The sequence below is a fragment of the Haemaphysalis longicornis genome, unplaced genomic scaffold (genome assembly GCF_048455015.1).
Source record: "Haemaphysalis longicornis isolate Haplotype H1 unplaced genomic scaffold, Haemaphysalis longicornis Haplotype H1 scaffold_6, whole genome shotgun sequence".
In the NCBI taxonomy this organism is placed as follows: Eukaryota; Metazoa; Arthropoda; class Arachnida; order Ixodida; family Ixodidae; genus Haemaphysalis; species Haemaphysalis longicornis.
In genome coordinates this window covers 80,291,678-80,305,251 of record NW_027526407.1, presented here as the reverse complement: position 1 = coordinate 80,305,251, position 13,574 = coordinate 80,291,678, and the positions used below count along the sequence as shown (strand labels likewise).

At 48.0% G+C, this 13,574-nt stretch overlaps 1 protein-coding gene across 1 annotated transcript in view; it reads right to left on the bottom strand.

Moving 5' to 3' along the window:
- LOC144143574 (small subunit processome component 20 homolog) overlaps positions 1–13,574 on the bottom strand; it is a 97,408-nt gene that overhangs the window by 53,834 nt on the left and 30,000 nt on the right. The window contains exons 22-30 of the mRNA XM_077675373.1: positions 13,296–13,386; positions 9,861–9,946; positions 9,669–9,797; positions 6,870–7,036; positions 6,131–6,209; positions 3,758–3,953; positions 977–1,054; positions 809–891; positions 68–315 (exon numbers count right to left, since the gene is read on the bottom strand). Coding sequence (XP_077531499.1) covers positions 68–315; positions 809–891; positions 977–1,054; positions 3,758–3,953; positions 6,131–6,209; positions 6,870–7,036; positions 9,669–9,797; positions 9,861–9,946; positions 13,296–13,386 — 1,157 coding nt within the window. The remainder of the gene's footprint in view (positions 1–67; positions 316–808; positions 892–976; positions 1,055–3,757; positions 3,954–6,130; positions 6,210–6,869; positions 7,037–9,668; positions 9,798–9,860; positions 9,947–13,295; positions 13,387–13,574) is intronic.

Below are 13,574 nucleotides of genomic sequence, written 5' to 3'. Positions count from 1 at the left end.
ACCTCTACCCCGAAGGTGTTCGCAGTTTCAGTGCAAGCATCGTGCAATTCTTTCCTTGCGGTCTCACCAGGCAGGTTCCGGGTGTTGACGTCAAAACAGTTCCACACCACCAGCGGCGGAGCTCGCTTGACGGCTTCCTCGCCTTTCTCGCCCTCGTCCTCCCCCTCGCGGAGCGAGAGGAGGTTGTCGACGATGGTCAAGAGAGCCTTGAGCACCGTGGGCGAGATGGCCGCGTTGACCAGCAGGGACATGAGCGGCGGCAGCGGCGAGGTGCTCGGGTTGTCCTTCTGGTACTTGGTGAACAGCACAAAGTACCTGCAAGGATAAGGGGAAGAGGACGAACGGCTCCGGATTGGCTATGGGCCGTCCACCTCTGCAAGCACATTACCGTAGTTAATTAGGTGCCCACACACTTTCCCGTCGCCCCTACCAGGTAACACCCTCCTTCGTCATCCTCGTCTTCATCATGTCACAATCCCTCCCCCCTCCACTTTCCTCTCCTCCCACTTCCCACCTCCCCTTCACTTCTCTCCCCCTCCCTCCCTCCATCGTCTCCCTCTTGTCTACACATCTTCCCCCCTTTAACTCACTTACCCTCACCAGTATGTCCTCCCTGTCCTCTCCTCCGCACCTCACCAACGCCACTACACCAACGGCATTATTGAAATAAGCCCTCAATCATCTACAGTTTGACAAGCTGAAATGTATGTAAAAGGTTATTTGGAGCTAAGTAAAGAGTTTTCTTATGTGTGAGCCGCACAAGTACCCCAACCAGTTGCAAGCACCCACATATTAGTGAATCACATACCGTGGGTTGCGACTCAAGGCAACGAAGAACTTGAACAGAGGATTCGGCTTCTGTCTTACAGATAGCCTTGGCAACTGGGGCAGCTGAGAGCAAAGAAAGAAAGGTGGCAGTTAGTGTTCTGCAAGTCAGAGAGTAGTCCAAGTAATGGAGAATCTAAGTTTAACTTACCAGAGGCCACACCACTGATTCGAAAACGGCCTCCGTCTCTTCTGGCGTAAACTCGTACGTATCGAAGCGCTCGAAGAACTGGAACACAAGCGATCAAAGGTGGCATTACGCACTGGCCTGAGTGCAGCGAGACCTGACCAGTTATAACCACAGAGCAAATAGTATACAGGTTGTAGTCACTGGCGAGGCACGCATGCCGGCAACAATGTGAGTGCGCTGTCACTGGTTACGTCGGGCTCCGCGGGATGGCGGTACCTGTCCGTGCTAAGCGCATGATGTGTGTTGACATTCCAAACTCTGCCCGACCGAGTGCAAAGTAATGCCTCGACTACAATGTGAGTGCGATTAATAACATCTCTGTTGACACCACCATTGAGAATTGGGTTGAAACATAGCAGACGACGCATACCGTTGTTTTTTTTCTGCGCTGTATGGGTGCAGTGGCACAAGCCGCGCCCTGTCCGTGGTGCTTCGGCCATGTCTGTGGCCATTTCCAGTGTTGCCAAACAAACAAACTGACAGCTAAACTTTTCAGTGAATACCATCTATAGGAGGTGAAATGGTCCATTGCGGTGAACGCAGGTAAGCAACCAAATAAAGTCACAATTAACACTACCGTGGATTACGAAGCTTTGCAGCTGTGACCGTGAAGAAAAGAGTAGCGGCACCTGATAGAAGGAGTGATGGCGGCCAAAATTCATTCCAAGGCTCCACAGTGAAATGCCAATAGCAGCAGCTGCGCAGTTTCATCTCCTGAGACAGATGATGCTAGCTTAACCTGGGTCAGGCACTTGTGACATCATCTGGCCACCCTTGGAAGCGATGTTTCCCCTCCTGTCTTGCTCTTACCCCATGGTTCTAACCAAACTACTGTGGAAGAACTGGAACACAAACGATGAAGGGTGACGTTACTAACTGGCCTAAGTGCAACAAGACGTGACCCGTTCTAATTTAACCGTGACTGGTGTCGGATGTTCCTTTACGTTTGTGCACACTGCACAAACATGCAATCTTTGGTGACAATCACTCAAGTGCGGCAGTTCGGCAGTTTTCTGATGACCGTGCGCTAGCTTGTCTGGAACATTTCCCACATCTTGCATTGAGATTGTTTCGAATGAACTGCATTACTGAGTTCCACGAACAAAAAACAAAAACAGACACAGAAATATATGAACATCAACGACCTGCACATGTGATCACAGTGCAGTTCGTGCACATCCCACTGCTTGCCCTTGTTTGCATAAACAACGTGTGACAGCACCATCGGCACCTGTGAAATTACGATCACAAAAAATGCTGATACTAGCCCAGGTAAACATTGTTGCGCAAGATGCGGCACCACCACAAAGTATCAAAAGACAAGAAAGATGCGATTACCCATTTGTGATAATTGCTACTGAGCACACAACATTGAGGCAGACCAATCAGCACTAGGAAAAAAGTTTAACTGCCTCTTCAACTTCGTCACAACAAATTTACCACATTGCCATTGTCCCCGATACTACGTTGGCGCGAGACAAAGAAACTTACAGTGGTCAAATTACTTTACATAAAAATGGGCTTCGAAATTCGCCTGCCCTACCCTAAATGTCTCACAATAGAACTCGACCCAGCCTGGCACTTTGCATTGGGCGTGCCCCTCCATCAGATTACTAAAGAATGCCATCACGGAGCCTTGTGAAGTCGCAAGTGCTCAGTGTTGAGCTGTCGCCGTGACATTTCCGAGCCCAGCCTGCCGACCAATCTCGAGGCAACCTGGGGCAGTGAGTGCACAGCACTCACTAATGTCACAGCCCTTAGTGCACTGTGTGCCGGAGTTTACAGTGCCCCGCACAGTACTCAGGATCGGAGCACCAAGATTCACCGGCAACGTGAAACATGCTCAGTCAACGTTTGGGGCTCTTTATCGTCCTGACAAAGTCTGACGAAAGGCGGCGTCAGTGGCACGACAATCATCACCTGGAGGGGCAACCTCAACCAATAGCAGCACTGGTACACTGCCTCCTCGCAAAAAGTTCTCAAACCCAGCAATTTCGACACCATTCAAATGCCTTGGTGTTGTTGTTTTTTTTTTTCCTATTTAGGCACTTGGGCACTGACAGCTTTTTCTGGCTGCAACCCGAGAATGGACTGTCACTGACCATCTGAATGCCAAGGGAGATCGTAACAGGAGCTCCCGTAACGAAGTATAGCCCCGAAAGGCCGAGCAGCCTCAAGGCTATTACATGGCCGTTATGCACAGGCCAGACACTCAGACTGTTCTCTCCACTTAGAATTCAAAACAAATAGAACTCTAAGTGCAAAACTTTACCATCCCTTCCCAAAGAAAGATGAGAGAAGTGCAAAAGCTAAGAGTGCGTCCAGTCTTCCCTGACAGTGCATCCAATATATCGCCAAACCTTCAAAGACCCAAACCACAAACAAAAAACAAGCCCGTGCGACGCTTTTTCGCGAACTAAGTAAATGTATCTACGACCAATCTAAATGTGTACAGACACGTGGTTTATTAGATAAGGGTAAGCTACTGTACTCCTTCCTCACGATCGATGCATGTATTGTCTTATCTAGAACCGTTCCTTTTTCACGATTTTGCCACTTTCGCGCATGCGCCGTGTGCCCCGAGATCTTATCAGAGCTTTCTGGTCGACCAACCGATCTACGGGGAAATGCACTAGTCTTTTGACAGATCACCATAAATTCGCACTAAAGAAGCTTATCCTTTAAAAAAAATTGGTGACGCTGCACATACAGTCAGGAAGCAGCATGTATTGCCGCCCGCACCTGGGTGATGAGGCGGATGGCCCGCGAGCGGAGGTCCCGCGTGTTGCCCAGGATGGCCCGCACCACCCAGCGCTTGGCGGAGATGATAGCGTCCGCGTATGTCACCGTGGCCACCAGCAGCTTGAGCAGGGTGGGCAGCAGGCCGGGTGTCAGGGCACCCAGGTGGCGCAGCATGTTCTGCACCGTGCCCAAGGAGCTGCAATTCACAGGAGGGGGTGGGAGGCAATGTTGCGTTCTTAGAACAAGATGTCCCCTGTCCCCTCCCTACCCCCCCCTCTCTCTCTCTCTCTCGGCAGGGGTAGCTTAGGATTCAACGAGGCAACACAAGTAGCGAAATGCTTTACCTATTATGATTATGCGCAGCAAATCTTCCTTTATGAAATAACAAAAACAAGATAAGCAAAACAATTCAGTCCAGATTCAATTCATGGAATTTAGACAAGACCCTACTACAGTTGAACCTCGATATAACCAACCTCGATTTAACGAAATTCGCGATATAACGAATTTTTTCAAGTTTTCTAACAAAATTTTGCTAAATGCATGTATTTTTGTCTCGATTTTACGAAGTAATTTTGTGCGGCGCTTTCGATTTAACGAAGTCACGGCAAGAAAGGACGAACGAAATTCCGGTCGAGGCACGTTTTATTTTGCCTCTCAGGCCCTACATTGAAAAAATTCAGTACTCAAATTGACTCTTGAAGGCTAACATGAAAGAAAAGCGGTGAAATCTACGGTTAACAACAATTAAAAGCGAAGAACAAAGCTGCACAAACCGCTAGCGGTCATAGACGGTTTAATAGTGCGGCTTTATTTTGACGTCTCCATCGTTGCCTCTATGCTTAGGCTACCCTCTATGCTTAGGCTACCGAAGCCTATTTCAAGCTTTTTTTTTCTACGCGTCATTGCTCACGGTGCTGCTGCTCTAGGTTGTGCTCGCTGATAACCAAATTAATATTTTGTTCGTGCATCGTTAGGTGAGTCTTGTAAGCAGCATGAGCACTCCAAGAGAAAGAAAAGTGTTCTGAACAAGAGCCTGAGGAAGTTCGGTGAAACTGACAGCCACCGAAGTGTGATGGATGCCATCGATGTTCTGTGGAGGCACGCAGGTGCACACGAATGTTTAAGACCTTGTTAGCGCTGTCAGCATACGACCGTCACGTAAAGCCCGCCCTGGTCAAGAAACGCCAAGCACTGCTTACAGACTTCTTCACTACGGCTTGAACATCGAGTGCTGGTGGCAATAAATAGCTCTCTTTGAACGTGGTCATCTTCGTTTCACCAGCGTTCATTAGACAGCTGCGGTGCGGAGAAATCAGTTTCGTAAGGGCTCAGTGGGCATAAAAGTAATTGCTTATTTGAATTTGGCCGGAAGAATTTTAATGTAAGCTTTCCGCTTTCCGGAGCACGTAAGCGCTGCTCCACACAGTGAAGTGGTCCGCGTGTACTCCGCTCAACTCGCAATCATGGCTTTATCTCGAGTGTTGTGGTTGCATCACGCGCCCATACTGCAGAGCCTTTGTACATGAAAAAAGTCTTTCGAAAGTTTCATAGCAGCCTTCCGCTGTTGGCCCGCCGCGCCTAAGCCTACCACTGAATGGACGAAAAGAGGTGTAACTTCGAACGAGCACCTCGGCGGGGTGAAGTTCACGGGACATGGACGCGGGCGCGGGTTCAATTGACTAACAGCGGCATTTAGTAGTGACCGAAATGAAAAAAGAAAAAGTGGAAACCTAGTCTGCTATCATATTTAATGAGGCGTTGCGGAAAAAGCACCGGTTTTACGATGACACATGAACTACCGTCGGCTATCCGAATTCCATTGCCCAAGTGTTGAAACTCTTAATTCACACAATTTTCGCGGCCAGTTTTAGTACAAATTTCGCTTTAATTGGAGAGGTAACTACATAGCAGTTGTTGCCTGGCGAGGGCCAAAGTGTTAAAACCCCAATAACTGGTTAAATGAACTGTAAAATCGAAACCTCGATTTTACGAAATTCTCGATTTAACGAAATTTGCGGCCCCAAGTACGACTTCGTTATATCGAGGTTTAACTGTAGTAATCTAAATGCCCAGCTCAGAGTAGTCCACAGTGAACTGTCCTTGCTCAGGGAAATTGGCTGTTATGGGTTTTAAACCCAGTCTCTATAAAGCAGTCTGAGGCGAGCCTCACAAACTCCCCCAAGATGGCAGCCATGACTGAAGGCGCGAGGACATGCCACGCAGCCATCCGCTTCCCATAACCTCTACCCCACCCTTGGGCTATGAGACTCCTCATTGAATAACAACAATCAATCCATAAATTTTAACGAGAAGATTTCACTACAGAGCATTCAGCGTTCATTTTCAGGCTGCCGCAACAAACAATCTCACCCGTGCAGCCGGCGAATAGGCACCACCTTCGAGAGGTCCAGGTTCTTCCGGATGTTGGCCACCATGTCCAATATGCCGTCTGCAAGAAGAAAAAGGGGAAAAAAAATTAAAGCCGTTCCACCCAACGTGAAAGCTGTCGGAAGTGCAGAGCAGTTATTCGCCATAGTGGGCTGCAGCGCAGTTACCCGCTCACTGCCACCACCCAATGCAATTCAAATTTCCCGCCTCCACTGTGCTCGCGCGTCCCCTGCCGAGACTGCACCAGCGGGAGTTCTGTTGTTTTCGTGCTTGCTTTTCCTCCCGCACGTGCCGGCGTTGCACTGCCACTTTTTTCCGCTTACTATTGTAAAAACCAGCCCAACGAGCGTCCCTAACTAAATAAACGTGGACGCTGCGGTTAATTACGTATATTTTGCCTCGAATGTACCTACAGTTTTCTTTGCGCTAAACAACAGGGAGATGTATGACAAGCGCCAGCGGTTCACGAGTTTCGAACGCTTATGACTATATAAACCCTTTGGCTTTCGAAGCCTCTGGGTTACGCCATGACGACAGCTGCTACGACGGAACGCCATGTGGCTCTACTCAGGTCCACCGAGCGAGCTACGACGACAAGGCGAGCCCCTAAGGTGCTCTGCACTTAAAAGAAAGCTTACAAGACAGCCACACGCCCTGTGGAAGAATGCCTCTATCACATACGTCCCTCTCCCCAAACGGCAACAAGAACGGGCCACCATACCAGAGAGGTACTGCTTCAGGGTTGCCAGCTCGAGGTCCACGAATGCACCAAGTTCGGCCTCCCGGCAGTTGGCGAGGAAGCGGAGCACGGTGGCCTGGCGTGCGGTGAAGCTCGTCTTGCCTCCGGTGGCCGAACCCGATCGCATGTGCATCTTGCCATGCAGGATCCTGAGGAACAAGTACAACACAACACACAAGGTCTTCACCCCGAGGACACCTCAATTGCTCTTGCTAATGCCACGGTCGTTCTTTCACGAGTTTTGGAAGCATTTTATGTCACTATGCCAAGCTTGGCTTCCCACCCTGAACTTCTTTCTGTGAGTGGTCTCTTTCTTTGGTGGTCTGCATTCCATTCATCAGGTGATGTACAGTGGGGTCCACTGTTAAAGGGAAACGGTGAGCGCGTGGCCACTGCGCTCCGCGAAGCGCCGGCGCCGAGAAGTGGCGAGAATCGGAGACAGCCGGCACATGCGCACTGGCCGCATGAGGCGGGAGAAGCCGCTCGCTGTGTCGTCTGCTACGGCGCTTCGCCCGGCCGTTCACATCCTTCGAGTGCGAAATCCCTCAGCTTGAGCGATGCAGCGGAGCACCGTAGCAGACGACAGAGCGGCTTCTGCCGCCTCGTGCGGTCAGTGCGCATGTGCCGGCTGTCTCCGATTCTCACCACTTCTCGGCGCCAGCGCTTCGCGGAGCGCAGTGGCCACGCGCTCGCCGTTTCCCTTTAACAGTGGACCCCACTGTACAGTCTTGGACAAAAACTATGACGTGATTCACAAGGCGGAAAAGCACACGCCAACAGCACCGCGGCTGCCTCGATGCGCCACGGGAGTTCTGACGTCAGCCATTTGGGTCGAAGCAGAGATGACGTCATGAGCTTGCTCGATGGCACGGATGAGCTTTCTCGTGCTTTGATTGATTTAAAATATGTTCTACTGAACGGTTCTGGTTTCAACTTCTAAGGTGGTATCTGACTATACAAAGGAAGCTTTTTACATAGTTACCTGAGCCCTGAAATTTCATGCCAGTACTCCTTTAATAATGCTAACCTCATCAGTATAAGATTTTTAAGATATCAAAGCTAAAACATCCACCACACAAAAATCTGGGAATGGCAAGTGTTTCCCCCCAGGCCAGCTACAGCTAACATCAAAGGTGGCTTGTTATGCCACCATGTTTTCCCCCGCCAAATTTGTTGCACAAGCACTTGGTTAAGAAAACACAAGACATCACTTGGCGTGAGACTCAGTATGCAAGAATAGCAACCTACCGTATTTTCGTGTGTATAACCCGCCCCTGCATATAATCCGCACTCCCACTTTCAGCCCGCCGGAAAAGAAAAACAAATCCTTACACATTGCCCGCACATTTGATACAGGAAAGGCTGCACCAAAGCTACTGCTCAAGCAACACATCACATACTTTGTAGACAGAAAAAGTGTATGTTTAGCAAGTAGGATACACTGACTGCAAGGCGAAAGTCACAAGTCACCAATAAAATTCAGTTGTTAGAGTGCGCTCGTCCTTGTTTTTTCTTCCTTGTCCTTGTATGTTTTGCGCAATCGCTGCCATGCAAGGCTTAGTCAGTGTTAGTGCGTAGCAGCTTCACGGCACAACGCGCATTGCTGTGAAGTTGCACTAAAGAAAAAACCCCGTGTATTATCCCCACCCCTATTTTGCCGTTGAAATTTTCGTATTTTTGGTGCGGGTTATACGCACGACAATAAAAATACGGTATATCACCAAAGGGTGGCAAGCAGGATTCAACGGCCAACCTGTCACGCTGTCCTTAGCCGAGAAGTTTCTCTTGTTATACAGTTGAACCCCTTTATAAGAGACACGTACCGGGGAGCAGTTTCTGTCTCTTATAAGAGATGTCTCTTATAAGCAGGGTACTATGTTTTCACTAACTGATCAACCCATAGTTCTATGTGGGCACCGTATGACTAAAATAAGCTTGAAAGAACGCTACAGCATGTTTCAAAAGATTCATTCTAATTAATGTTTGGCCCCAGAATTTATGAAACTTTGTTTGCTTCATGACTGTATTTACACTGTTTTTTTACAACTGATTCTACGAGCTTTTTTTCCTTTCCTTGTTTGTGGAAGATGAATCGTAGATGTTGAGTTCACAAGCCTGATGTTGTGAGTAGATGTTGAGTTCACAAGCTGTGAGTTCACACAAGTAGATGTTGAGTTCACAAGCTGTGCCAGAGCGCACAGCTTCCGCTGTGTGCTCAGGCTATTCATTACGCTTGCAGGACTCAACATCTGCAGCGCTTCTTGATTGGGAGCTACGCGAGTGGGAGAGCCTGCATGTGCGATCGCGCTCCATTCAATGGATGGGAGTAAGCTTCAGCCACTTCTGTCAGTTGCATTTCCATTGGCAGGGCTTCTCATCGTCATTTCATAGCTGACTGAACCACTGTGTGTTTGCTGAAGTTATAATAAATAGCGACGGCAGGTGTCTGTCGTCCACCTGTGTTTCCACAATGGAAGCAACTGCAATTAGTCACTGGTGGCACTGCATCTGAAGTTAAAATGTCTGTTACAAGTGAGATTATCGATTTAACTTCAAGGATGACTTGTCCCTTATAACCAATCTTCTACATCCGATGTCTGTTATAAAAGAGGTTGATTTAATGGGAAAGATAGGGCAGCCAACCATGTGGGTGAATAGTGTCTCTTATACCCATTTGTCTCTTACATCAGTGTCTCTTATAACGAGGTTCAGCTGTAGCCCCATGACCAGATCAGCAGCTCCGAGGTTACTGCCCTAATCTGACCGACAGAAAACACTCACCTCATCAAGATCGGGATGACATCGGCCCGGTGCTCTGCTCGGATCGCCTCCTCCCCCGCGTCGTCCACGTTGAACAGCACCACCTCAGAGCGGAAGGTCGCCTCGTCCAAAAGCCTCTCGAAGTTCTCCCTGTGCCAGAAAGCCCCGACACAGTGTTTCAACCGCCCAGAGTTTCCGAGAAACAGCCCTCACCTGTAGGGGGTCAGAAACTTTTCGCCATAACTGGCGATACAGGCAAACGCAAGCTTCTGGACTTCAGCGTCCCTGAACGTCAGCAGCTGCGAAAGGAGAGAGAGGGCACAAACATTGTCATTATCATCATCATCATTATCCATTGTGTCCACTGCAGGACGAAGGCCTCTTGTACACTTGCTAACATACGACAAATAACTGTAGGCCATACAGTTTCATACTAACATATACCGTATTTACTCGATTATAAGGAGGTCACATTTGTAAGGCAACGGTGCAGGCAACACACACATACACACACACGCACACGCACATAGTGTAGAACAGAAATATATGGGACGCGGGATTCCGTAAGAACACATATCAAAGATGCAGTCCTTATTGCCAGTGCTACTCGGCTACTTGAAGGTGCTTTATAGCGCCTAATGAGGTGACTGTCATTTTTGTATGAACCTCATTCAGCACTATAAGGCATAGCCGAATAGCACTGTCAATAAGGACTGCATCTTTGGTGTGTGTGTGTGTGTGTGTGTGTGTGTGTGTGTGTGTGTGTGTGTGTGTGTGTGTGTGTGTGTGTGTGTGTGTGTGTGTGTGTGTGTGTGTGTGTGTGTGTGTGTGTGTGTGTGTGTGTGTGTGTGTGTGTGTGTGTGTGTGTGTGTGTGTGTGTGTGTGTGTGTGTGTGTGTGTGTGTGTGTGTGTGTGTGTGTGTGTGTGTGTGTGTGTGTGTGTGTGTGTGTGTGTGTGTGTGTGTGTGTGTGTGTGTGTGTGTGTGTGTGTGTGTGTGTGTGTGTGTGTGTGTGTGTGTGTGTGTGTGTGTGTGTGTGTGTGTGTGTGTGTGTGTGTGTGTGTGTGTGTGTGTGTGTGTGTGTGTGTGTGTGTGTGTGTGTGTGTGTGTGTGTGTGTGTGTGTGTGTGTGTGTGTGTGTGTGTGTGTGTGTGTGTGTGTGTGTGTGTGTGTGTGTGTGTGTGTGTGTGTGTGTGTGTGTGTGTGTGTGTGTGTGTGTGTGTGTGTGTGTGTGTGTGTGTGTGTGTGTGTGTGTGTGTGTGTGTGTGTGTGTGTGTGTGTGTGTGTGTGTGTGTGTGTGTGTGTGTGTGTGTGTGTGTGTGTGTGTGTGTGTGTGTGTGTGTGTGTGTGTGTGTGTGTGTGTGTGTGTGTGTGTGTGTGTGTGTGTGTGTGTGTGTGTGTGTGTGTGTGTGTGTGTGTGTGTGTGTGTGTGTGTGTGTGTGTGTGTGTGTGTGTGTGTGTGTGTGTGTGTGTGTGTGTGTGTGTGTGTGTGTGTGTGTGTGTGTGTGTGTGTGTGTGTGTGTGTGTGTGTGTGTGTGTGTGTGTGTGTGTGTGTGTGTGTGTGTGTGTGTGTGTGTGTGTGTATATATATATATATACACACACATTGAGCTTCAAATATATGGCGGGGTATGACTTTGAGACTACAGATTTGGGGAAAAAACCTCGCCTTATATTCGAATAAATACGGTACTAGAGGAAAACCTCGCACCAGCACCCTGGCGAGCTGGCTTCAGCAAGCATGCAGTCATGTACTGCGAAGAAATGTTCCATCACTATTTGGCATAGCCCACCAACAACCTCAAACATTGCATATGGCTGCAAAAAAACAACATTATTGTAAACGATTATCCAAATTTGTTTAAAAAGAATGGTGGAGCTCCGAAAGATTCATTTGTCAGGGACTTTTTAGAATCTTAACGCAGGAAGAACAAGGAAAAGCATGCCACCCTCTTTTGTTCGTTTTGGCTTCAAGAGCGAAAAGAAGCCACGAGACTAGCCAAGCCAAGTGAGAGAGGGACACTTCTAGCTGCTATGGTGGTGCCCGCGATGGCACACGACTGCAGCAACAGATTTCCCTCTAGCATGTGTTAGTGAAAAATTCTATGCTGCAGGCTACATTAGATCCTTCGTGACAGTTTTTTCCCATCCAAACTGCCTGGCAGACTGACCTACCACAAACAATGCTGGCACTGGACTGACAGAGAAGAAGGATAACACACAAGAGTGCTTCATCATCTTGTCTGTAATCCTTGCAGCTTAGTGCCAGCAACACTGGTAGTAAGCAACCAACTACAGTAGAACCCCACTGATGCGTTCCGGGTTCATACAATTCCCTGGTTACTACGCTGTCAATTGTGAACACTAAACATGCCCCAAAGTACGTTTCTTCCCGGGTGATACGTTCCTCCCTTGTGTGTGTGTTCTTTTTATGGTCGCCGAAAAAAATCGATTTCTGAAAACTGCCCGCTTTGGCTTCCAGAACTCTTATTCTATGCTGTATAAAAATATTGTGCCGGAAAACGGTCTCTAAAGGCACTAAAAAAATTATTTTGTCAACGAAGGCGAAAGCAAAACCGATCCTGATGACCAAAAAACACCCATTTTCGCAATACCGTATCAGATCAAGGGGCAAAAGCCCAAGAGGTCATTCTCTAGCAAGGACAGCAAGGACTATGCCTCCGGTGCCTTTTGAGGGACATCTGGTGCTCCGTAAAGTTTGAGAGCTGTTTTCTCAAAAGTGCGTTTCAGTCATTCCCTGTTGCTTGTGGAGGGAATGCCATCGCAACCACTGGACAGATTTTGCTCCTGTTTGTTTTTTAATCCTTGAAGTGTTCTGCAGGGTGTGACATTTCGTGATTTTCAATTTAGGGCCTTTTTATTTTTTTATTTAGTACTTATGCCAATGCTAGTTGTGTCAAATGGTTACAGTTGAAAATAATCCTGTATATAAGAAAAAACACAGGGTGTAAAAAAATTCTAAGAATGTCATACCCTGTAGTGTTCTTTTGACTACAATTTAAAAGTATTCAGAACTTCTTACTGCGTTTTGTCACTTCACTAGGCTTTCCACAAGCAGGCAACATGTAAAGCTCCATAACGCAAAAACTACTGAAGATATCATTATGAAACTTTTAATATCACCATTTGGAGTGCTTTCCCAGGTGCCTACCGAATTTCATTACACTACGCCAAGAAATAAGAAAGTTTGTTCCAATTCCCACCACCCCCCTTAAACGTATCAAGGTTCTACTGTACTCCCATTCCAAGCACTTGTAGCCTGTATCCAAAGTCTAGACTCCCCTAGGTGCCTTCCCACAACTTGAGACAGAGAGAGCAAATCAGGCCCCTAAGTCATTTGTACCGCACTGCACAAGCTAGCATGCACCAAGCTGTCTAACTGAGAATCTAGCCGCCACCTTCTAAGACGTCCACCTTCCATTTCTTGCTTTAATGGAGCTGCTTGCCAAAGGGTTTCATGTGAAAGGAACAAAGAGTTTCAGCATGGACACACGCAGGGAATCTCAAACGACTGAAAATTCCCTGCACCAATCGGGTCAGGCTGCCAATACTTCTACTAGCATTTTTTCTACTAGCACTTTCTTTTCGTGGATATAGTCCCCGCAATGTACAAACGAGAGAGACCCTTACGTCAAGGTAGGTATTGTACAGCGCCTCATGCCTGGAAACAGCCCGGGGATTGGAGAACTTGGACAGAAGTTTGAGCTGGTCGCAGAGGCTCCTGAAACGGGTGGATAGAGGGAATTGCAGCTTTATATCAGACTCAAAGCAGGCATGCAGTGCAGCAAACAGTGTGAAAGCCACAACTGCCCCAATGCACAGCTACTTTAGGGTTAAAGCCTCTCAATGCGATGGGTTCGATCCCACGACACCCAAAACCTTCAATGAAGCACAAAAATCAGAATAGGG